At 42.4% G+C, this 24,898-nt stretch overlaps 1 protein-coding gene across 1 annotated transcript in view; it reads right to left on the reverse strand.

Annotated features, from left to right (window-relative positions):
* Nucleotides 1-449: 449 nt before the first annotated feature.
* Nucleotides 450-24,898, reverse strand: part of LCLAT1 (lysocardiolipin acyltransferase 1) — a 112,143-nt gene continuing 87,694 nt past the window's right edge. The window contains exon 7 of the mRNA XM_084202151.1: nt 450-4,560. Coding sequence (XP_084058277.1) covers nt 4,052-4,560 — 509 coding nt within the window. The 3' untranslated portion in view covers nt 450-4,051. The remainder of the gene's footprint in view (nt 4,561-24,898) is intronic.

Genomic DNA, 24,898 nt, shown 5'->3' on the forward strand with positions numbered 1-24,898 from the left:
AAGTTACATTAAAGAAAGGCCCTCTAAGTATGTGAACCTTGCCATAGATGGTTTCTTGTGTCAGTAATTACATGGGAGGTAACAGAATACAGCTGAAATGGAGCACTTACCCACCCACCACTAGCTGAGACAGGTTATTCTTCAGCAATCCTGGTTAAGAACACAGCGAGGCTAAAGCTGAGCTGTAGTTCTTACACACTCAAAGGTTTCTGTGCCTTCTTTACATGAAGAAACTGGTAGGGAGGGTAGAGCCAGACATCCCTTTCCAGTCTCCCATGGAGAGATGGGGGGGTCTCCTCCCTCAACAGCCACAATCCATGGGTCAAGCATGGAAACAGACACCAGTGTGCCCGAGCCAGCCACTCATATGATTGAAGACAAGGTTTGTTCCTTACAGGTGCAGTAAAAAGAAAACAGCAAAATTAAACACATGCAATGCTTCAGGTCTTTATTGTTGCTGTAGAGTAACTGGTACATGGTTAAAACATTCTAATAATATCATCAGTGAAATCTGAAAACTAAGGCTTTCTGTAGGTTTGTAGTGTCCTGGTGTTTCCTTTCACACAGTGCACATATAAAATCAGGTTATCAAAACACAGATCTTTTTAAAACAACACCGATTGATGCAACGCACAAAACAAGGAACTACATTTCCTATGATCAAGACAACACCTTACAGACCAGCTTTGGGCCTTGCAGCTTTGAAGTCAAGAGAAAAGTGTCTTGGTCTGACATCCTACTACCCAGATGAGCCTGATGACACACAGAGATGGCAGGATTTCAACCTTCTGTTCTGAGCAGAGAGAAAGAAACCCCCTGATGCTGATGAGGAAACATTTGATTGAGCAAAAGGGAGCAGCATCCTTAAAGCACAGCACTGATCCCAAACAATGTGTGCAAGACCCAGGAAGACCTGCAGGCCCTGCAGACAGAGCTCAGAGGGGCAGCTGCTGCGACTAAAAGAGAAGATGAACTGGGACAAACTGCTACTGAGTGAGGTGAGACCCAGCACCAGTCCATGTCCCATGGGAGAAAGCTGTGGGACTCCTGGAGTACTAGCACCTTTATCCCAACAGCACTGAAAAAATTTCCAAGTGATTCACCTAGCACAGAATCACAGAATGATTTAGGTGAGAAAAGATCACTGAGCCTAACTGTAAACCCAGCACTGCCAAGTTCACCACTAAACCACATCCTTAAATGCCAACTTTGTGATCTTTGAAAAGGGAGACAGGGTAGGAACAAAGTAGTCTCCAAGAAATCTGTATATCAGAACCTTTTCATTAAAAACTTCATTTTCACCAGAGGGAAAAAAAGAATTCACAGAAAAATCTTCCCCCAGTTCCTTAATCACTTTTTAAACAAAGAAGCTTCTCCATCTACAAAACTTTTAATTTTTATTCAACATTTTTCCCATCTTGCATTTCTAATTGGCCTGAAAAATGATGCACATAATCTAAACATCTACATCAAACACATGGAGGAGGATTCTTCACTTACCACTCACTCTGCACCATGGAGTTGGGCATTGCAAACGTGACATTACCAGCTGAAAAGCAGATTATTCTTTCTCTTTGATCCAAACACATGAGGGAGGAAGATGAATTACAGATTTTGCAGGATGTTTTTACCCCATTACAGTAGGTTACATGTTTGGCTCCAGCTGGGAGGAAATCCCTTGTAAGGGTCAACGATGGATTGCATTGACTTCATTTTCAGAGCCCAACTTTAATTACACAGAGACATAAATCCTGAACCGTGCCGTGACCAAGACTCACACTGGTGTTCCTGGTACATCTGATGACACCACAAAGTCCTCTGAATGACTGAGAAAAGCGTAGCTGGTATTTTATGTCACCAACACATGGAACCTGTCCTCTGAAGTCATTCCTGAAGATGATGTTAAGGCTATTGGAGTAGGCTGGCTATGGTAACTCCTGGTATGAAAGCACAGCCGTGGCTCAGGACAGACTGGAAGAAGCCTTTTAGGTCTCCTCTGCATTAACCACAAATGAGGTTTTTAGGTTTTCCCTTGCAGTGGGTTACCTGAATGTGCAGGGTATTGGCTGAAGAGAAGACAGGCTATGGAAGTTTAAGCTGCAACCATGCCTGTGGTATCACCGAACTGCTTTAAAAAAAGACCTCCTTCCACTCATGACAATGCAACACCAGTTGTCAGGTACACAAATACAAACATGAAAAAATCATTAAGCAATATAACCCTAAATATAAACCTACTTTTATTTATTTTTAAGAAAAAAGGGATTAAAAAATTTGGAGTAAACCAGATGGCTTCAAGTACTTTCCGCATAATAACAATTAGTTATTAGCACAGATTAAAAAAGACTTGTCACCTTGCAAGGGACAGTTGAATAGAGGCTGGTGATTCATCCAAAAATGGTCTCTAAAACAAACACATTAGACAACATGCTTGGTGTTGTAATTTAGAAGCAAAGAGGTGTGTCCACCATGCTGGCCCAACACTTGAGATGCGCAGCACAGTACGAGGTACGTTTTGCACTCTGGACTTTCACATTCCAAGGCAACGCCACTCAACAAATGGAGCCAGCCCATCTGGGTCCAGCTCAAACAAGCCCTCAAGCAATAAAAAACAAATATTTAGTAAGTCAGGAAGGTTTTGCAGCAATACAATTGTTCAAGTTGTCTCAAATTTTGGAGGTTGCAAAACAATTTAAACTGAAGACCGGAAGTATCTCCAAAGTGCTGGCAATGTTTTTGTCTTTTTCTAGGTTAGCATGAACATTGCTTTTGTTATATATGACAAGGGATGCACTTCAAAGTGCCCTGTCTGAGTGCAAGCCTTCAGGTTTTATGAATGTCATGAAAATAAGGGAAAGTACCAAAAGTTGTGAAGGAGGTTGAAAAAGTAATGATGTCATCAGAAAACAAAGCCAGTATGCAAAGGGAAGATGCAGCTCTTCCCTGTGCTAACTCTAAAACTCAGACCCATCTCTTGTACCACCAAGGAGAGAACTGTTGCATTTCCACAGGTCTGTCTGACATGCAAGGAACAAGCAGTCTTCCTGCTTATGTATGTGGACACGTGAAATGGCAAAGGAAGCAATGTGAAAACCAAAATTAATACTACAAAAATTTAAAATAAGAAAAAAGGTATCTTGCCTACTCTGAAAACTAAATAAAATGTTTTCAACCAAAGAATGTCTACAAGGATACAAGGAAGCCTTTTTAAAAAACATTTTCCAGTTACTCAGAGACAAACAGCTGTTTTTGCCTCTGTAAGGAAAAAAATACCAATAAACCAATAAAAAACCAGCTCCCCTATCCTGCAGCTCCGCATCCTAGAGTAGGAACAAGTCTCCCACAGCTATCAGAGAGATTAGAACAGTATGAAACAGTGAGAGATAAAAACTGAGCTGCACAGGTCTATTAAATAATCAGCAAACACTTAAATGGAGGCAGAGTGAGCACTGTACTGATTTCTGTGGCATGACATGAGACTGCAAGGCTTGAAAATCCTCCTGAGTGACCAAGCCAGAAGAGCTGAATAGTTGGTAGGTTCAGTAGTGTTTGGAAAAGCTATGCAAAAATATTACTACAAAATAAGTTTGAGTGTTTGAAATAGAAAAAAGAAACAGAACAACTTCTCCTTCAACTTTCATCTACCATCAAAACTTACCAGTTTTCCAAATTCGGTGCTTACTTCACACCAACGTGAAAGAAATCATACATCTGCCTCTCTTTGCTGAACTGTTTGGGTTTCTACATGAAACTTCAGTGCACGTCACATTTATTAATGTCCTTATGATTGTTCAGTAATCCAGCAATTTGTTTCTTAATGACAGCAGAATGCAGTTGCTAGCTGCTTGTGAGAGCAATGTCGAAATTACATTCAGAGATTAAAAACTATCATTTTCACGTGTAGCAATAACTAACATTTTTCTTTCTCTTCACAGAATCATGTGCAAATGTCTAACGATGGCGATAGTAAAAGACACTTCTCATGCAAAAATTGTTCCCTGTGCATAAAATTTGCAGGGCATCTCAAAACCACCCTTCCTCTACCCCAGAACTAATTGATTTTTACTTTCGTGTCGTGAAATTTCTGTTGCTTTTTAAAGTACTGATGGCAAGCGAGTTCAATGAGCTCCAGCCCACCAAATACCTTCTGCTGCACAACGAAAAAGATGATCATGGCTGCAAAGTACCACTGTGCAAAGCTGTACAGGTAGAGCAGCGCCAGCATTGCCAGCGGGAACACCGTCCAGTAGAGGAGCGAGGCGCACTTCACGGCCAGGACCCTGAGCTCGGATTTGCAGGGGGGGACAATGCTTTGCCCGGCTGCACTGAAGCATCTTCCACCCTCGTAGAAGCGTCGCAGTCTCTCCTCCTTCTCTTCCCAGCGCTGCCGGCACCAAAGCTGCAGCCCCTCCTTGGAAGTGGGCACTGTCTCTATGGGGTATCTCTGGACGTGGAAGTGAATCTCCTTTGGGAAGTTTCCTTTCAAAAGGTGCTTCTCTGTCTGAGGAATGTTTTGGGGGTACGCCACAGTTATGTCGTGGATGGCATCGAGGTTGTCACCTAGAAGAAAGGTTTGGGGGAAAAAAGATAATATGGATCATGCAACAGTCAGAATACTAATCTGCTTCAAGACATGATTGAAAAATGTCAAAATTAGGGCAGGAATCCCAGAAATACCAGAGATCCATTAACTATGCAGACTGTGTTTCATCTGCTGGAATATCTACAGGCTGAAAGGTCAAACTTTTCCCAATCATTGCCTGTTCTGAATCTGAACAAAAAGCTTTGGGAACAAGACTACACACAGTACAAAGTAATGCAGAGTTACAATAGTAAGAGAATTAAGTCAAATGTAAAGGAGAGAAGAGGCACATCTGGTCTTGGATAACCAGCACTGTATGTGAATCTGATGTTCCGCTGTTTGGGTAAAGAGAGCACAGCTAACCATTCAAACAGCAATTGCACATTTGAAATTCAAGGGGCTATTGATGAAAAAAACCCCTAGTCTTCATCAGAATGTCTGATTGAGCCAACATTTTTGAAAGGATATCAGTTTTGCCAAAGCAGGGCTGCTAGAGCATCCTTGTACTAAGTGTTTTTACATTTTGCACTTTCTAAATACCATCTTTATCCCCCAGCCTCTGAACAGACATTCTTTTTAGATTTCATAAAGTAAATTCTGCTAGTGTAAAACTGATCTAAAAATAGGCATGTGGTGCACTGGACGTTGCATAACTGCTAAGTTCTGCCAGCAGTGATTTATGTTGCTGTTTTTATTTGGCTGGCTGGCTCAGGGCAAAATAGAATTGGAGACTAAAAGCTGTCTCCAGTTGCAGCAATTGAAGACTTTTGTTCTCACAGATGAAGCCACTTCTTGCAAAGATGATCAAAACCTACTCTTTAGCCCTACTCTTCATTTTCATTTCTTTTCCTTCCCTGGCATTTTGGTTTTCCTTTACAGCCCTAAAAATGACAGGGCCAGAATAGAAAGTTACTTTAAAAGGCCATGTTCAAAATGATGTATCTAAAGTTCAACTCCAAATATCACAAGAGGGGGAAAAACCCTATTCAGCCTTTCAGAGTATTTTATAACTGTGCTGTCTGGAAACAATCTCGGACAGTTTTGTGGTAGGTTACTTGGGGTTTTAAAAAGATTTATACATCTCCTTGGAGGTCTATCAGAACAAAACTCAATATTCCATCTTTTGTCTAGCTCTGGGATCACCTCTGAACTGAGCAGATAATCCCTGTGTTCTGCACAGGTAAAACCTATCAGATCTCTTTCCAAGAGATACCAAAATTGATCACGTTTTATAGAAACTCAGCCCTTACAAAGGAAAATAACTGCCAGCCTGTTGCACCTTGGCACAAAACATTTTAGTTTTGAGAAGAGCTTGCAGTTTAACTCCCCTATTCCAAATATTTCTACCATCAGATTTACAGTCATCCTTCAGCACAGACATCCATCCCTTACTTCCTGGCCCAACCAGGGGAAGGCCTGCTACATAAACCTCCAAGAGATTTCCATCTCTCATAATCTTCTTCCTCCTGATTCTCCATAGCTCCCCAGGTCTAGGAACATAAAACCTACACATTTTACCCCAAAAGGGAGGCTAGAGAAGTCCAGCCTTCCTGATATCCTTCCATCAAAAAAGACTTTTATGAAATAACTTTTTGGCCAGATGAGTTTCTTGCACATCTTGCAGTCATTCATGTCTGGGCAGCTAAACTATCAGTCTGCCAACTACATGAACTACTTGAAAAATCAAGGCTTTACACTTCAGGGCCACTGGCATACAGACCACAGGTAATAAATCATTAGATCTGCTTAAGACACACATTTTCTGACTGTGCAAGCAGGACTGGCAGCACTCCCTGCACTCACATAGCTGGTCTGATGTCTTTAGCATGCAGGTATATTACTCCCCATGAATTCCTGATCAGAAACAGGAAAGACTCTACTCCTTGCCTATGGATCCACAGCCTCCCCAGACAAGACACCTTCCAGCAGGGCTTCCCACCAGACTGCAGAAGGTCTAGACTACATTATGGCTCCTTAGTTAGTCACCCAGAAGAAAGCTCAAAGAGCTGCACAGAGGAGGAAGGATGTTACTGTTTTGACATTACCCATGGGGAAATTGAGGCATACAACAATTACATGGCCTGCTCTGTGTGTCCAGCTGGAACCAGTATCTCCTAATTCCAGGCTGCAAGGTTCACCTATGAAAGTGTATTTTACACAAGAAGAAAAGAAACTTCAAAGGTATATTTAGCATATCTGAAAGAACAGAAATATCAGAAAGAGAGAAGACCAGAATACCACGTTTCATATGCAAGAGGCCCCTTGCTTGGGTCATCCATATTTAATAGCTCCACACAAATGGCAGCCTGAAGCTTTAATTCCCTGGCAAGGCAAACTACAAGACAATCTGCTAAAAGGAAGAAAAGTCACCACAGTAGACAAAGGTAGACCATTCATGAGAAAGGGAATTCCCTTAGGCTAGGTTTAATCAGGCAGCTCTGAACCTACATCCTTTGAGCATCTGTACTGTCTCTTTCCCTGTGAAGTTAGGCTGTTGTCTCTGCAATCCAGAGATATCTAACAACATGTATTTCAGATCCATAGCAAAGTGCCAGTCAACCAGAAAATCAAGTGATCAGAAGTGAAGACACGGGGCAGGCACTGACTTAAGGATGTTTTTTCCACCTGAATTTAAAGACTTGCTTTGACAACCTGTTTCTGCTAGTTTTGAAGAAAAATTTTCCCATGGGAAACCACATCATTCTATGTCTCTGGTGGGTCAAAAAAGAAGTAAGCAAACATATCTGTTCACAGCTCAGAGAAGCTGAGGAGAACAAAACACTTCTTGCTATATTTTCAGTGACATCTGAGGGATCATCTTTATCCTGTAAGAATCCATGACTCCTTGAGGAAGAAATGAAGGACAAAGGAAATCAAATAATGTTCAGAGATCTGCATCTGAAATCTAATTAAGCTAAGAATCTGCTATTTAGGCTAAAACATCAGGCAGGTAGCCCAGCTCCTCAGGACAAATAGAAACACCAATTTCAGTAGCTTTACAGTTCCATGACTTTCTTCCTGCAGTAGCAGAACTGTGTCTCCTTCGTACCCAAGAATAATATTTTGTCCTATGCTTTATAAGAGCACCTCAGAAAAGGAAAGTGCTCAGGAGTGAATATAGAGTTTATTTCTATCTATTGTTAAGCGGCTGGAAACTGCTCAACATGCAGATGATGATTAATCCATGTGGCAGTCTCCATTCTGGGATGACAAAATGCCTCAAAAGCACTATTCTTTAACTTACTGAACTTTCTGTGCCCAATCAAAGTTATTTATAGTTCAGCTCCGTTGATACACGACATTACTTCAGGCAATTACAATGTACAGCGGTTGTTTTGGGCACTGGACTCAGAGGTGGCACGGGGAGAACTTGACCAGGCTCAGGACCAAAATACCAGCATCAGAGAAAGACATGTTTTTTAAAAAAGCACTTCCAAGGAAAAATGAGGATGTTTTCTTTCACTACGCCAGTTGTTCAATGAGAATTTTTATCCTGCAGCATCTGTTTCTGCAACCCCCTGTCCCAGCAAACCTGAGCACAATTTCCCAATATGCTCATGCACAATACAGGTGCACTGTACCCTGGCACAGCCAGCCAGCATCTTTTATCTCATCACTTATCATAAAACTTTACAACCAAGAGCCTATTACTAGGTTCAACAAAAAGATGTTACAGGTAAACTGAAAATTACTTTTAATTCTGTGTTCAATAATACCATGCCAGCACAGTATTTTAATTGCAGGGGACGAAACCCAGCCTGAATGTAAAAGGCAGGATTAAATGATATGCAGCTTCCTTCAAACACATTCACAAAGAGCATATTGCAGTGCAGCTGCAACTGGAGGCAACTACCAGAGGTGAAGCTCAGCCCTACAGCACAATCCCAAGTAAGTAGGATGGACCCAGCCCCTGGTCCTGGATGGATGGATGGATGGATGGATGGATGGATGGATGGATGGATGGACGGACCCATTCCCTGTGCTAAAGCTTTGCTTGGGAGCTCAAGCACAGTCTGTTCCTCAGTTCTGACTCACACCAACCACAAGGACACTTGCTTGCTCCTACCCAGTGATGCTGAGCAAGCTCACTGTGAGACAAAGGGATCTGTACAAACCAGGGCCAAAATAATGACTCAGAACAGGAGCTCTGAAAGCCAAAATGACCACCAGTGAGCTAAAAAAGAGGATGGGCCCAAAGCAAGCCCATGCAATGAACTGCTCAGACTCTCAGCAGCCTCAAAGGTGAATTCAAGTCTCCTTGGCATTTACGGGGTGGCTATTACCCATTTCCATCCCTACCAAGGATCTCAGCAGCCCTAATTTGTCCTACTTTGGCTATCATTGACATTCCTTTACACCTCACGAGGATTATACTGGCTCTTTCCCCGCTCTGATCCAGCAGAGAGGATGCTATTCTTAACCAGGGTACACCACAGAACAGCAGCTGATGAGCTGCTGAGCCACCATGGGGAGAGGCACACAGAGATGCTCTCACAACAGAATATCCATTCTTAATTTAAGCTGCTCTGTTGAAAGTGGGATCTATATGTGAGGCCCTTGTCCATCCTACCTCCCAGCTCAACATAACTGCTTTCTGCTGCAAAGTGACACATCTGTCCCTTCATTGCACAGCTCCAGATATTTCATACATTTCCAGGTTTCCATTAAACACTGGCTGTTGCTCACCCACCTATGCCTTAATATCCTCCACCCTATTCACATTTCCTTAGGAAACCAAATAGCAGGAGGCTTGGCACTTCTGTAAATAAACTGATCAGCAAGATAATGAAAGAAAAAATGGAAATGAATAGAAGAAAGCTTGTCAGGTTATACCATATCTGAGTATTTTATGTTAGCCTTAAACACAGATACACTTTTGGACATTAAAACAAAAACCATCTAAAACTGCTTACTGGGAAATATTACTGTCTTGGCTCACAAGATTTGAGTGATTTTTCCTTGAGAACACAGCATCAGGAGGGAGCAGCTTCAAGGATTTACACCTCCTCCTGGGAAGTATCATGCTTGTGAGGATTTAAAACTTCAGGCAGCCCTCTTTAAAGCAGAGGTGTCAGCTGGGGTTAATCTAAATCACTTTCAACTCAGTAGTTATTGGAAATCTTTTTTAGGTAAGTGTAGCAATCAAATAAGCAAACAAAAAAAGACAGAATGATAATGCTGCTTTGATTAACAGACAAGAGTGATCCTGCATACCAATTCTTTCTATACCTATCTGATTTTCCACTGGCATTGTGATACAAGGAGAGTGGGAGCCCTTCCCCCTGCTGACACTAAGGAGTTAAGGACACTGCACCTCTGGTCCCTGAGGCTGGGAGCCAGCTGTGTCTGCTTTCTGCTGCCCAGCAGGAAGGAAATGTGCTCTGGGTGCTGCATACAGGAATAGAGGACTACTGGGATCCCATACCAGGTACCTCCAGCCAAGATAGTACAAAGATCAAGACGTGTAAGGACATCCTCACGGCTATCAGCAACCATTACATGCGCTTTATTCTGTTCCTAAATACATTTGAATCACACAGTTTTGCAGCCTGATGCTACATCTCATTAATATGTAAACAATACCACTAACTGAAGCTGCTGAGAAGGTGATGGTAGGGAAGGAGATCCGATTTGACTTTGAAATCTCTGTAAATACCTCATTTAATTATTCTAAGACCAGACTGGAATGTTATCATCATCTAATCTGATCTCCTGAATGACACAGGAGCTTATGCAGAATGCTTTGGTTCTGCCATGGGATGTGGTGAGACAGACAGCCCGCACTGCCCTAAAGCTCTCACCATGAGACAAACAGCTCCCCTAATTAATCAGGGGGGCGTGCATGTGTCTGTGTGCATTATTTTTGTACTTCTACTTCCTGACCACGTAACTTGGCTAAATTAGAAACCTGTCTGCTCACAGAGGTAAGTGGTGGTATGATCTGTCAACCTCGGAAGTTGCTCCTGAACAAACTAAACCTACTTAATTGCTGAGATCTCAACATGAAGCATGGCTTTTAAAGCTCAAACCCCTTTAGTAGCTCTCTGAATCTTTTCTAATATTTCAATATACTCTTCAAAGCATGGGGGCTGAAACCAGTAGAATTTTCCAAAATGGCCTCATTAAGTCCATACACAGGCATCTAGTAATAACACTCCTATTTGCTTCTTGTTTTTCCACTCCTACCTGTGACAGAGCCTGAGATTCTCACACCCCTGGCTGGTATCTGCTAATTGGCTCCAGCAACTGCATCCTGGGCTGCATCCCAAGCAGTGTGGCCAGAAGGTCCAGGGAGGGGATTCTCTCCCTCTGCTCTGCTCTAGTGAGACCCCACCTGGAGTGCTGCAACCAGCTCTGGAATCCCCAGCATTGGAAAGACACGGGCCTGTTGGAATAAGGCCAGCAGAGGCCATGAAGGTGCTCAGAGTGCTGGAGCATCTCTGCTACAGATAGGCTGAAAGAGTTGGGGTTATTCATTCAGCTGGGAGAAGAACCCTGTGGAGTTCTTAGAGCACCTTCCATTAGCTGAGGGGGTCTACAAGAGAGCTGGAGAGGCACTTTTTACAAGGCATGGGGTGACAGGACAAACAGGAATGGCTTTAAAGCTTTAAAGTGAAGGAGGATAGGGTTAGATTAGATACTAAGAAGAAATTCCTTACTGTGAGGGTGGTGAGGCACTGGCTATGGATGCCCTATCGCTTGAAGTGATCAAGGGCCAGGCTGCATGGGGATTGGAGAAACCTGATCTAGTGGAAGGTGTCCCTGCCCATGGCAGAAGGCTTAGAACCCAATGATCTTTAAGGTCCCTTCCAACCCAAACCATTCTATGATTTTATGGTTCACATTTATTGCTTGAACACGTCCCTCCCCTTGTCCTCTCCACAGATAAATTAGTAAGGAGCTCTGCAGTTAAGCCTGCCAGCTCCCTTCCTCCTCTCCAGACCAAACCAGATGGTTTAATATGGAGTAGTCCAGTTATGCTATAAGAAGTCAGTACTGTGGAAGACCTAAGAGCAGGTCAAGAAGTATCTTATCCTGATCTGCAAGTTAAGATGTATCAAGTGCTAAACTGACCCTTAGTTTGTGGATTAAACTGGACAAAAAACGCTGGGCACGGGAATTGAAGCAAAACACAGAAGATTTAGCTCAGAATTATTGCAAGCATTGTTTACACAGCTGTGCTTTACAGGAATCATGCAAGTAGGGGTTGTGCTGGTGGATTTCATGTGTTACAGGACAGCTTACAGCCTCCACTAAGGTTTCACTGATAAAACTCAGCCTTCCCACCTCTCCAGACTTGAGGCCTCTGACCCTGCTGCTGTCAAAGTCACAGCCAGCTTGTTTGAAACACCTCACGTGGCTCCTGTCAACACAAACCCATGAATGACTTCAGGAACCGAGGCTGCCTGTTAAAAGAGGAATGAATCTCTGTGCAGGTGAAGGAAGGATGTGCACAGGAAAGGGGGGATCCAGCCACAGCAACAGGGAATGAGCCAGTGGCTCTATCCACAAGACTGCCCAGGAGCTGCTGCTCCTCAGTCTTCCCTCCCTGACTTTGAAGGGTTATTTTACAAATTGCAAAGGAAAACTGGTCGAGCTATAAATAAAACACAAAAATATGTGGCGAGAAAGGAATGAAGGGATAAAAGGGTTGGAATAACAAGTTATTTTAAGTCACTGGAGATGACCAGGCAAAACTGACTCACCACTCTTTACTCTATCATTCCCAAACTATATTTATCAAATCCAGATAACAAAAATGCCATGTTTATTCCCTTGCCTGCATATCTGCTCTCTCCCAACCTTCCGTGCTACAAGTCTTCTTGACACACACATGGGGGATTTGGTTTTCACAAAGTTAGGTAGAAAAAGACATTGCTGTTTCTAGACTTATAGGACACCACTGGTTTTTCAAACAGAAAAATTATGTTTTATGTAACAGAGAGACACTGACACACTGGTATGCAACTTTCCAGCTCCTCTGAGCTCAAACATGCATTTCTTGGCAAACAGCCAACCAGCTCAGACAAGAATCACAATTCTGTTTGAAATGAAGATAATTTGCTACACTTCAGTGAAATCTTTTCAAAAAACATCATGTGTACTCTACCGTGTTACAATAAGATGTCTTGCTAGGCAGGCAAATATACCTAAATTAGGAAATGACTGAGTTATTTTTATTTTAAAAAAATGCTAAACTAGTCGTCTAGGTATTTCTGGAAAGCTAAGTATCATTACAATTAAGCAAAAATAAGACACCAGAGATGCTTAAAATAAATCATACACAAACATACAGAGCTTATTCTTATCTATAAAATAACAGACTATTCACTTAATTTTTCTGTTACTTGTTGGGCATTTCAAATCCCTGGGAATCTGGGAAAGAAATAATCCACCCCTGTATGAATGTACATTTCTTTGCTGTCTACTTGAATGAACAATCTCTCTCCAACGCAGACAACATTAAGCATCAATCTTTACAACAGAAAACACATTCCTATTTGAGGTAATCCAGTTTTTACCAGAATCCAGCTGTTGTATCTGCAATTTGCACTGCCATTTCTGACTGGTCTCACTGAGTTAACAGTAAAGCAAAACACTCTGGAACAGTTTACATACACAACTGTCATACCAATGATGCTCAGCATTGCAGGATGTTACTGCTAGGTAAACAATGGAGCTGGCTTAAACCCTGGAATTTTTGGAGAAGAAAAGTGGTACATTTTTAAAGATGCAAGCAGTAGCAGTATGTATAAACTGCCATGCTGTAGTACAACAGCATATGAAGGCTTTTGGGATCCCAATTAAAAAACAAGGGTTAAAGAGGTTCTACTTCCCAATCTCCCTAGTCTTCTTATTAGATATTATTTAATTCCCTCAATTCTTCCAAAACCCTTGCTCATACTCTTTTCAAATGCTTCTCTCTTCTATACTTCTAGGATTTGTCAGCATGTAAAGTAGGAATTTTCTCATGATTTTCTCATCATTTTTAATCATTGCCTTAAATAAACATTTTGCCAAACCTGCAGACTGAGCATGCAACTTATTTTGAGCCTTGTCTTTGGAAAAGTCACTACAAAATCAGTGTGAGTCACTGTGAATAGAGAAAACTAATTCACCACAGATATTCAGAAGGAAGCAGTGGCTCTATCCACAAGAAAGCTGTGGCAGCTCTTGCTTGGCAATCAACAGATCAAAGTATACCCCATCTCCTCAGAAAGGCCATGGATTCTTGCTGTCCATGAGCCCTCACTTCAGACCAGTGGAAGGATGGTGCTATGAATAGCATAACACCATCCACTGCTGTACTGCAACAGCAGCAATAAGAAAATAAATTATGACTTAGAGAAAAGACATTTTATTCTTGGCTTCTAGCACATTACAACTACTCTTTTTTATAATGCAGATATAAAGGTCAGCTTCCTTTCCTCACCTTACTCTGTGTTTCTCCCTTTTTCCAGTGGCTACAGATGAGTACCTTTTCCTTAATTCAGGGCACTTTGCTGTCTGTCCTCACTACCCTCAACCAACCGCTAGAGAGAACTCTTCAGCTGTGCACTGACCCGACACCACCTCCAACCCTGCCCCTTCAGACAGTCCCAGGCATCACTCTCAGCCTTCAGCAGCCCCAGGAAGAGCAATCAGGAATCAGGGGACAACTCTGATTCCATGCAATATGACAGATTGGCTAGATGACGTACCCACTAACATTACATTTGGGATACACGAAACTGAAAATGCATTTTGAGATATTTGATATTACAAATATGGCCCATACTAAGCCAAAACACTAAATGAAAATGTACCCTGAACCAAAAATAGAGTATGAACTGGATATTGAAAAAAACACCTGCTAGCTGCCACCTCAAATATTTGGATGCAGTGTTTCTGCAGATGTCCTGAGCCGATCTCTTGCACGCCTCACCGATTTGTGCTATTGCCATTCTTGGTCACAGTGGTTTGTTTTCATTTCTGTGTACAAAGCAGGAGGAATGCAGAACAGCACCAGCAGCCCCACGAGAAGGCATAATTTCGGCACACAGAAAATAGTAATGCTTATAAGCTCTCTCCAATGGATATATACACTAAAGCCATATCAACGCTTCAGTTTAACCTTGATTTTGAAACCCAGGACAAGGATTTTGCTCTGAAAACATTTCATTCTCTGCTGTTAGAAGAACTTCTGTCAGGAGCATCTGTTTTATTATCTGAATTTTCAGTTGAGGCACATTTACATAGAAATGAGCTCATCTATACATCTCAGGGAGAGAAAACGGTTTGGGGTAGAAAAGCACTCAGGTTTCAACTCAAGAGCAAAACCCTAGTCATGAAAGAGTCAAGAAAACAGAGCCTCTAACATACTTTAATCTTCCCTTCTTTATTGTAACCCTCTAGATGTAACTTAGCCCTTTGAAATTCAACTCTAACACTGCTAATTCAATTTCCATGTTTTTTTCCACTGCTGGCTGGCCACACAAACCATAGAGCCCCCTGAAACAAGAGTCTGCAGCACAGCGCAAAACAGGCATTTAGACCCATGGCTGCCTGCACCAAGATATGAACTTATAGTTCCCAATCCCCTGGTGCTACAACAGTTCCCACCAGCTCATGATACACACAAGTGAACAAATCTTGTTAAATTTAATCAGCCCAGTACTTGGGGGAGCCATCGTAATCAGAAAGGGATTTAATGAAAAGCCGCAACGCCAATGAATACTCTTTAATTACAACTGACTAATATTTATCCACAAAGAGGAATTTGTTTCAGGATTAGTCTGAGACCTTCAAGAAGCCAAAGACATCAATTTAATAATGGAATGCCTAATTAAAGTATAATGGAAACCTAATTGTGATATACTGCTTTGTAGTGCACATGATTTATTTAGAACAATTGCTTTTCACTGGGCTCATTAGGGAAAGTTAAACAAAACACGATAGCAAAAAAGAAGGGGGAAAAACAGACACACTGGAACTTCCAAGATGATTATAATCAACTGATGAAAGACAGTGACATATTTGTCAGATAAAACACTGCCATCCCTCCGCAGGCTGTGATTAAACTTTCTAAAAAGGATAATGATTATATAGCTTCTTTCCTCCCTAATGACACAGGATCAGACCCAAACCCCATTGCAGCTACTTGGTGGAGCTCCTCTGATGGAAATGAGCCATAACATTGAAGGGTCTAATGGCCTTTGGATCCTCCTTATGCAGAGAAACCTCACATAACACAAGCACCCTCCCAGCCACTATGGAAGGAGAAAATAAAACCAGTGCAGACCGCTCCAGCCCTTCCTACCTGTAGGAAGTGACTGCAGGACTGACTGTTCCTGATCAGGAAGCACTTCTTTAAGAAGGGATGGCCCTACAGGTACCCATGGCACATAACTGAATGTCTCCTATTTTTTTTTCCTAAATAAAAAATAAAAAGCTGCCCAATCCACTCTTCTTGCAAAACCAAACATCCTCCTGATGGCATCCTGGTGGCACTGGCATGGTGGTCCCAGAACACTGGGCTAGTTGCTACTCCTCCCTTCACTCAAGCCAAGGTGAAGGACATGAGCTGTTTACCCTGCAGCACATTTCTAGAGTGTCAGAGCAAAGAGTCTTTCTTCCCTTCATGGTAAAATGGTAGGAAAACTGAAGGAAGTGCTCCTCTACCCAGCAGTGCCCTGCAGAAAATAGACACAGGGAAGTCCAGGAGCAAATGAGCTTTCTCTGACAGTGACTGCTGGAAGCACTGAACAATTCTCTCAGCTCCAGCTCAGTTATGGTGATGTGAGAACGTCATGACAGCTTCTGTTGGTACAGCCAATGCCACAGAAAAGAGAAAGAGATACTCCATACCATGGGATGTGTGGAAACACAGTACACCATGGCCTAACAGATGCATGAGGAACTGCAGCAATTTTAAATGCACAGCAACAAAAAGATCTGTCTCCAGTGATAAAACGATTTGCTAATGTTTTTTCCCAACTACTGCTATTCATAGAGATGCTTAGAAGAATTACACTAAAGTCAGTTCCTTGAATGAAAATGAAAGAAGACTGCTGGGAGTGCCTGGATAGTCATTCCTGTGCTGAGACAGAGGGTGAATTTTGGGTACCCATCTTATACTTCCACATGGGTGGTGCTGTCAGTCTGCCAGCCAGAGAAGTAAAAACTGAATTCCTTTTGCAAGGACAGCGAAAGAGTCAGACACAGGCCAGTGGTTCATTTTCAGATCTGGTCTCAGTGTCACAAGAACAAGACTGAGAGAGGCCATTTATCCCAGTATGCAATGGCCCAGCACTGAGCCAATGTGCTTCTCTGCTCAAGGCAAAGACAACCAGGTGTAGGGTCATCCTCTGTGCTTTCTACCTTCATATTAAAGATGTGTACAGCAGTGGTCTGATTTTTATACTGATCAGAAGGCAAACCCATGCTGGCAGCTGAAGTCACAGATGAGAAATGTAAATCCTTCTTGTAGAGGCATCTTTGAATAGAAGTCTAAAATTGGTTTCCTAAAAACATCTGCTATAAACTTCCATTTCTGAACTCAAGTGGAACATTTAACTCCATTGGCACTGCATGCTAGAAAGCTCTGAAAGCACCCATCACTAATGTTTTTAACATTGCTTTTTAACACAAATAAAAGTATGTACATAACTAAACCACAATGAATAGAATCAACTTAGGCAGTTGAATTTATTTCATAGGAATTACAGAAACAAATGGCCTGCAATTTAAAAAGCCCATTGTTGTCAGTACACAATTGTTTTCCTTAAATATTTTAACTCAAGGAAAAATGTAGCCCCCTAAATTTCACACAGTGCATGGAGAGGACAATGCTTAATTAAAGGGAGAAACTATGTGTCACAACAGAAAATCCTTCTGAGCAAAGTTTTCCACTAATACCCTTTGCTACACCTAACACATTTGAGTTCAGAAACGGTTTCCCTCAAAACTACCTGAACAATCATTCTGTCTGCATGTTGCTCCCCTAAGGTTTACCACTGAAAGCACACAAAAGGCATCACAAAACTCTTCATTCCACAGCTTCCTCCACTGGGAGATGCCAAGGTGTACAGGAACAGCAAACAGATGGGAAACACTCCCACTGGGAGGACATCCCAGAAAACTCCATGTTCCTCAGCAGAATGTTGCTATTTTCCCTCAAGTGCTCCTGAACATAACCCTGTTCACCGCAAACGACATTTAGCCTTGCTAAATTCTGCCTCAGTGCCCATGGACAAGCGACACACCATCTGCACAGCCTTCAGGAGAAGACTGCTATTCCCACTCATATTTGGCCTACAGACACAAACAGCTGTGGAGGGCTTCAGGCACGAGGGGAAGGACAAGAGACCTCCTGAACACACCAACATCTTTGCTCTGGAGGAATGAGAGCCAAGAAAGAGACCCAGCCCCGGGCTGATGTAAAACTCCCAAGTGCCTGCAGGAAGGTTCTGCTGTGGTACAGCACGATGTCTTCACCAGCCAGGTGCAGATGGATGTTCCATCCCAGTGGGAAGGGAAAAGGCTGTCCTTACAAACAGAACAAAGAAGTTGCCATTGGGTCACAGGGCAGGTCAACAAAGGTGATGAGAGAGTTGAAGTTTATCTGAAGAGCATAATCTCTCTTCTGAGGAAGAGTCAGGCTTTTCAAGAGCTGCTGAATGACAAACTGCCAGTTAGTCTTCCAAAAATAAACAGTGGGGTGGGTGATGAAAAATCTAGTGTAGCTTGGCCGAGCAACGACAGTTTAGCTCTAAGAGGTAATTTTGGTCAAAACCTTTCTCTTTGGGCAAACACAAGCCAAGGAGAACTTAAGTAGCTTTGATATACTTTTTGAAACATGGAATGCTGAAACCTACAGTCCACCACTCAGTATATTTGCTGCCTAAGCAATGGCAACACAAACTACCTCCCACTAACTCTTCCATCTGCCCTGCTTCCAGGAGCAGTAAAACAGATAAACACACCAAACAATAAGCAATTACTGCATGAATATCTCTGGAACTACACACAATTAGTGTCTGAGACAAAAGAAATGCAAACCAAACAGTAAGACCTCTTATTTTTATTCTCTCAATGCCACGTCAATCCACGGTCATGAGTTCTTAAAGTGATGACAGAACATTAGCTGTGTTGCTCTATCATAGAAACAGCCTTTCAAATATCCAGGCTACAACAAAATTCATTTGACCATCTGATGACAACTGTCCAGGCACCTGTGGTAACTCATGTTTAAGTGGCCTGCACACCAAAGTGATGAATTTTTTGATTAGCTTGTAAGAGATTTTGTAGGACAAATCAAAACACAGTGTAGAAGAGTGAGTAAACTGCTGCAGTAACAGCTAATGTCTCGGGTTACAAAAGGAATATTTTTCCAGATCAGTCTGTGATCCAGGAAGTCGTCATAGTATCACTCCACTCACCAACTGCAGACATGAATGAATAATTCTATCCATAGAGCAAAACCCTGGCACATTTTGGCATTTTAAATTGACTAGTACATTGAGTTATGGCACTGCCTGTGATGAAATAACATTCTAGGCAAGAGACCCAAGATGGAAATGAATTGGCTACTGTCCATCTGTCTTCACTGACTTTCAAAAAACTTCTCCCTCGACACTAAGAGTGAAAAATTAGGTACCAACATGTTTTTAGACTCACTGGTAAATTATCTTACTTAATCTGAAATAGGAAACTCATGAAGTCTGGAACGCTAACTTTATTGACACCTTTGAAGCTATTTTGGCTACTTCTCAGTTACAATTGCAGGGTGCATTTTTATATTGCTTCCTGTGCTACACATCTTCAGAGATGTAGCAGAGATGTACATAGTAGTAGACTGATAAAACTACATCTCCACTGCTCTCCTGGCAGTCTCAGGTCAGGCAGGAGGCCAAATTAACTACCTGTTTCTAGTTTCTTATCAGGAACACCCTCCTGGGGCAAGCAGCAGGAAATCCCATAGAGACTCTCAGAGGGAAAACTTCAGATGTGTCCAGTGCTCAGCAAGGATGCCCCCTCTAATTTGCTGTATTGGGACCTGGTGGTCTTTGTCCCCTCCAGGCAGGTTAACTCCAGGCAGACCCTATACATTGCCCAAGGTCCTGCATAGCAGGGTCCTGGCACCACATCCCAGCAGGACCTCAGTGGGATTTGTACAGTGCCTAAAGTGACAGGATGAGCCAGGGGAGAGCAGGAGGACTGTGCTGCTGTGCTGTCACCAGCCCAGCCCCAAGTGTGCCATCAGAGCACTCTGGCTGAGCAGGGCACTCCTGAGCCAGCTCCACCAGCCATGGGTCCTGAGAAGCCCAGGCCCTGAGGTTTGGATTGACCATCTGCAGCAGGAGCACACAGCTCATCCATCTAGAGATGCCACAGGCACACTAACACACAATAATCATTTACACAGCACTTAGAAAAATACCCAAGAGTGCTTGTACTCTTAAAAAGAACTGCATGCAATAAGAGGGGAAAAGACCAGAAGAACAATTACCTTCTCTTGTTTTCCTGCACTGAAGACACACTTTTACTGCCAACAGTTGAACTCAAACTGTGACGTACAAACTTGAAGTACACAACCAGAAATGTATCCCCTAAAGCAAGATGAAGATGACTAAATGCTGAGGAAGTAATTGTTATCAAGGAAGGATTCCAAAATTGAGAAGACCATAATTTTGTTCTGTCATTAAACAGAACCTCAACTAAAAATGTTCCTGATATAGCTGATCTGTGTAGCTGCTTCTGATTTACCACACATTGCTTTCCCTTCATGATCCACGGTCTGAAAATGTTAGCCAGTAACAATACCTCTCTCATTTTTAAAGACTGAAAAAGGGAATAGCAGAGCAAAATACCAGTAAATGCATGATGCCCTGAATTCCTGACTCTTAAGTATACATTCTCAAAGGGCTGCTTTAAGAAAATATTTACTTTTTGGTTGTTATGGTGATCCTCTTTTCATAGCAGTTTATAAAAAAATAAGGATGGCTAAAAATAAAAATCCAAAGGAACCTAAGGCACTAAAAAGGAATATGGCATGCAGATTTGTCTGCTTCAGAATAAATCTGCATATAGTGTCCTGCAGCAGCACGTTTTACAAAGGGAATTAAAGCCATGAAATTAACATTTTAATGAAGTAGAGAGACCATTGACGTCAGGACTACTCACTGATTGTTGCTTCCAGGTGGCCTAATGAGATGAAAATGAAGTTTATATCTTCAGCTAGTCTAAGCCAGCCTTGTTTTGTGACTGTGATTGAATTCAAATGAGAAGATACTGCTGTGTGCAAACATGTCTAGGCTGGTAAGTAGCCTTATCAAATCTAGGCATAATAAATGCTTGATTTTAAATATTTTATGTTAAGAAAAAGGATTTCAGTCTTCCTTTCACAATTCAACACAAATGGAAAGCCCAAGTCTTATCATTAATTGTATAGCATGCCACAGCTTTTGTGCTGGCTGCTCCAGGAATTCCCATATAAAATTTTTACTGCAAGATGTGCTCGTTTATCTATCCAGGCACAGAAAACATTCTGCTTACGAAGGTGAAATGGGAAATTGTAAATCCAGCATAGCCTGTGGGTAACCCACAGTGAGATGTTTTGGCACCAGAGGCATGCCAGGCATTAAGGCACACTGATGGAAATGTGAGACCACCATATATTGTGAAACACAATAAACAGAATATACAAGGAACTGTAGCACATCATAAATTCCATGTTCCTAAATGCCACTGAGAGCACTGCGTTTCATTTTCTGTCTTCACTATCCAGAGTGAATAGATGTGTATAAATATTTTTCATTATTTTTTATTAGAGGAATGAAATGACACTGGTTTTGCTTTAAATACTGTATTTCTACCTAGAGAATAAGACAATCATTTTTCCTGGGGACAAACCCTCACAATTTCTGTGAAATCCTGTGAATAATAGTTTAGTGCTGTTTCACTCTTAACCCTTTGACACCGTATCAAAAAATAAATAAAAAAATCTAACTCAAAGCCAGCTCTTAGGACCACACATATTACTTAGGTCTAATTCTCACTTAATTCCTGGGTTGACACAACTGTGAAGTAATCTTCAACAGTTCTAATTTCTCACTTCCAAAGATGTCCTGACATGCAATCTGCTACTGCTGTTATAATTGATCAGCAGTAGAGACTGGAGCAGGGCTAGAGAAACACAGACAATAAATTGACTTGCCTTGCAACTCAGCTCTCCTCTGTAATCTAGAGCTGAAGAAGAGCTATGAGGTGATTTATTTTAGATATGCTCTATTTTGCCCATTATAACATACATAGTTTTAGGGTCATAGCAAGAATAGAGGTAGCCCATCAACAGCTCCTTGCTCTTTTTAAAATCTAAAAACCTCACAGGAAAGCCCCTTGTTTCTCTGTAAGATGAGACCACTAATATTTACCACTTTTCGCAGACTGCCTGTAAGCCTTTTATAGACATCAACTTTCCAGGCAAGAGGCATCTCTGGATACAATATGTATATTTACATTCCAAATTTTTTTTTCCTTTTTATTTTTTGTCTTTTTTTTTCCTCTCTTCCCCATGGGAACAATCCCCATGTTGCACATGGATTACATTTAAGGACTCTGTAACTAGGTTTAAAACATGGCCCCACTGGTAATGTAAGAGTCATACCATGGCTAAGCTACCCCTAACTCCTACACAGCATGGCCAAACAATCTTCCAGCCTGTGAAGGTGGAGATTTCCAGAAATTTCTTTCGGTTTGAGATCTTGAGATCTCCAAGAAAGCTGGTGAGGGCCTTTTTATAAGGTCATATAGTGACACAAGGAAGAATGCTTTAAATTGAAAGAGGGTAGGTTTAAGTTAGGTACTAGGAAGAAATTCTTCCCTGTGAGGCTGGTGAGGCGCTGGCACAGGTTCCCCAGAGGACTGGTGGGTGCCCCATCCCTGGAAGTGTTCAAGGCCAGGATGGATGGGGCTCTGGACAACCTGGTGTAGTGGGAGGTGTCCCTGTCCCTGGCAGGGGGCTAGAACAAGATGATCTTTAAAGTCCCTTCCAACCCGAACCATTCTGTAATTCTGGGATTTTCCGGGGTGTGAGGCACAGAGAGACTGTTTGGAAGGACTTCATGGAGCGTGCTCCATGCCCTGCCACAGGAAAGGGACAGGGTCTGCTGCATGTATAGCTGGCAGACATGTATGGGGGATGCTCATGCATCATCAGCACAATGACCCATGTTCTCACAGGCAAATAAACACATCTGAGCCCAGGATTGCTCTCTGCCCCCCGGGAACGCCTTGAAAATGGATCTTCTGATCCGCTGCTTGCGTTCCTTTAATTGTTGAGACAACTGTCCTGGACCGAGGGCTGGAGAAGAACATGAATACTCAGTATGCTACCAAACCAGAAGTGTAGCCTGTTCAGTCTGAGAGCAAACACCTTTCCCTCCAAAAGGAGGCTTTAAGCCACTTTTATTCTTGGGATGCAGGTGATAACCAGTCAGTAATATCCCATCTCGGAAAGGAACGATCTTGCTGTCTCCTGCCCCACACTGGATGCTCCCTTTGCTTCACCAGATCCTGCACTGAGTCCTTTCAGCATGTGGAGTCAGCAGAAGCCAGACCTGCTGAAGAGCTGTACTGGAGCTGCTGAGCAATCTGAGCCCCTGACTATGGATAGAAGTGGGCTACAGATATTCCTGCTGCTAGCCTGTGGAGCCAGGGAAGTTCATCAGGCTGGATGCTATAGGAAGAGTTTTCTTTTCAGAAATCCCTTCCTTCATCCACCAAAGAGGGTAAGCGCTGTTTCCCCCACCCATCTAAGACGTGGGTCCAGGCTTGTCTTCTCAGGGCAGAAGATCCAACCTGCAGCTGACATCTGTTGTGTTGGTAAGATGCAAAAACAAGATTACAGAGAACACAGAGTCCTCCTGCAACTCATACGAATTCTGGGCCAAGGGTTGGGACATTTTTTCTTCATTATTCTCCCATTGCCTAGAGTAGCATTTTCCTCTATTAGTTGCTATTGCCTAGAAGGAGCATCTGGAACAAGTTAGGTAGCCAGAGGAGAGTAACAGACATGAGCTCAGTGTGTTCCCAAGACCTGATTTTCAGAGATACAACACACCTGCAGCTTTCAGCAAATTCATCACAGAGCTAAAGGGCTTAAAGCTATCTGAAAAATCAAGCCCATGCTGATTAAACCTATTGGGAAGTATGCCACCGCTTTGTACACACCACACTAAATGCTCGGGAGACTTAGGAACATTTACTCCAAGTATGGATTGCAGCATTTCAGCCTGGGAGGTGACAAAGACATGAATAACCTCAGCAAGATCCACATCCGAGAAGGAGATGTTCACAAATTCCTGGCTAGCAACAGATGGAAAAACAAAGGCATGGAACCACAGCTGTTCCTCTTCTGAAATGCTGAAGGGCCCAAGAGGACCTCCAAGCTACAAACTCCACCAGAAGTGAGGGGCACACCCTCCCTCCTCCCTCCAGAGGTGTAGGCACTCACTCCATCCCTGCAGACAAACACGCTCGTTCCTCACGGCTGCTCAGAACCCAATCCCTTCACCACTGACAAAACAAAAGAGAGACTGCATTACAGAATGAGTACCTGCCTCGTGTGCTTTATCACAAACATCCCCAAACTAGATGAGAAGAAAACAGCAATGATGGACTCAAGTTGTCAAGAAACTGTGGGGTTTGGCACTTTTTAATCCCTCCCACAGTATCCTTATGCATTCATTTATCTAGAAGAGCAAAAATTACTGTGTAGTCCTGAAGTAGAAACTTTCAGGGAGGAAGAGATCCATATTAAAATATTACCCTGTGACATCAGTCAGTGATCAGCTCTGACACCTTCACACTAATAAAAAGGTTCCTGATGTCAATAGGAGATACTCAAAACATCAGTGCCTCACAGGAAGAGGGGAATGAAGACTGGGCTATGCCACTGCCTCCAGATGCATTGCCCTGAACCCCTGGATATTGGAATGTAACAGATTCCATCTTAAAAGCAAAATAAAAGTGCAAACAGAAAAACAAGTGGAATAGTTTCTTGGTTTGTTTTTTTTTTATTCTCCTCCACCAGTAGAAAAAAAAGGCAGGACTGAATTCAATTTATAATTTTAGGGTTGGGGGTTGTTTCCTTTCTTTTCCAAACTGAGGTCCCGTGTTTCAATACAGCAATGTTTACAAGACGCTTCCTGCCCCCCATCAGTCACCCAGCTCTTGATCTTAACTGATGGGGAACTGACAAGACACATATATTCCTTATTACACTGCACGATGCTTAAAGCTCCCTCTATGACATATTGAGCTGATATTGTCTTA

This window comes from Fringilla coelebs (assembly GCF_963513975.1).
Source record: "Fringilla coelebs genome assembly, chromosome: 3".
NCBI classification, from domain to species: Eukaryota; Metazoa; Chordata; class Aves; order Passeriformes; family Fringillidae; genus Fringilla; species Fringilla coelebs.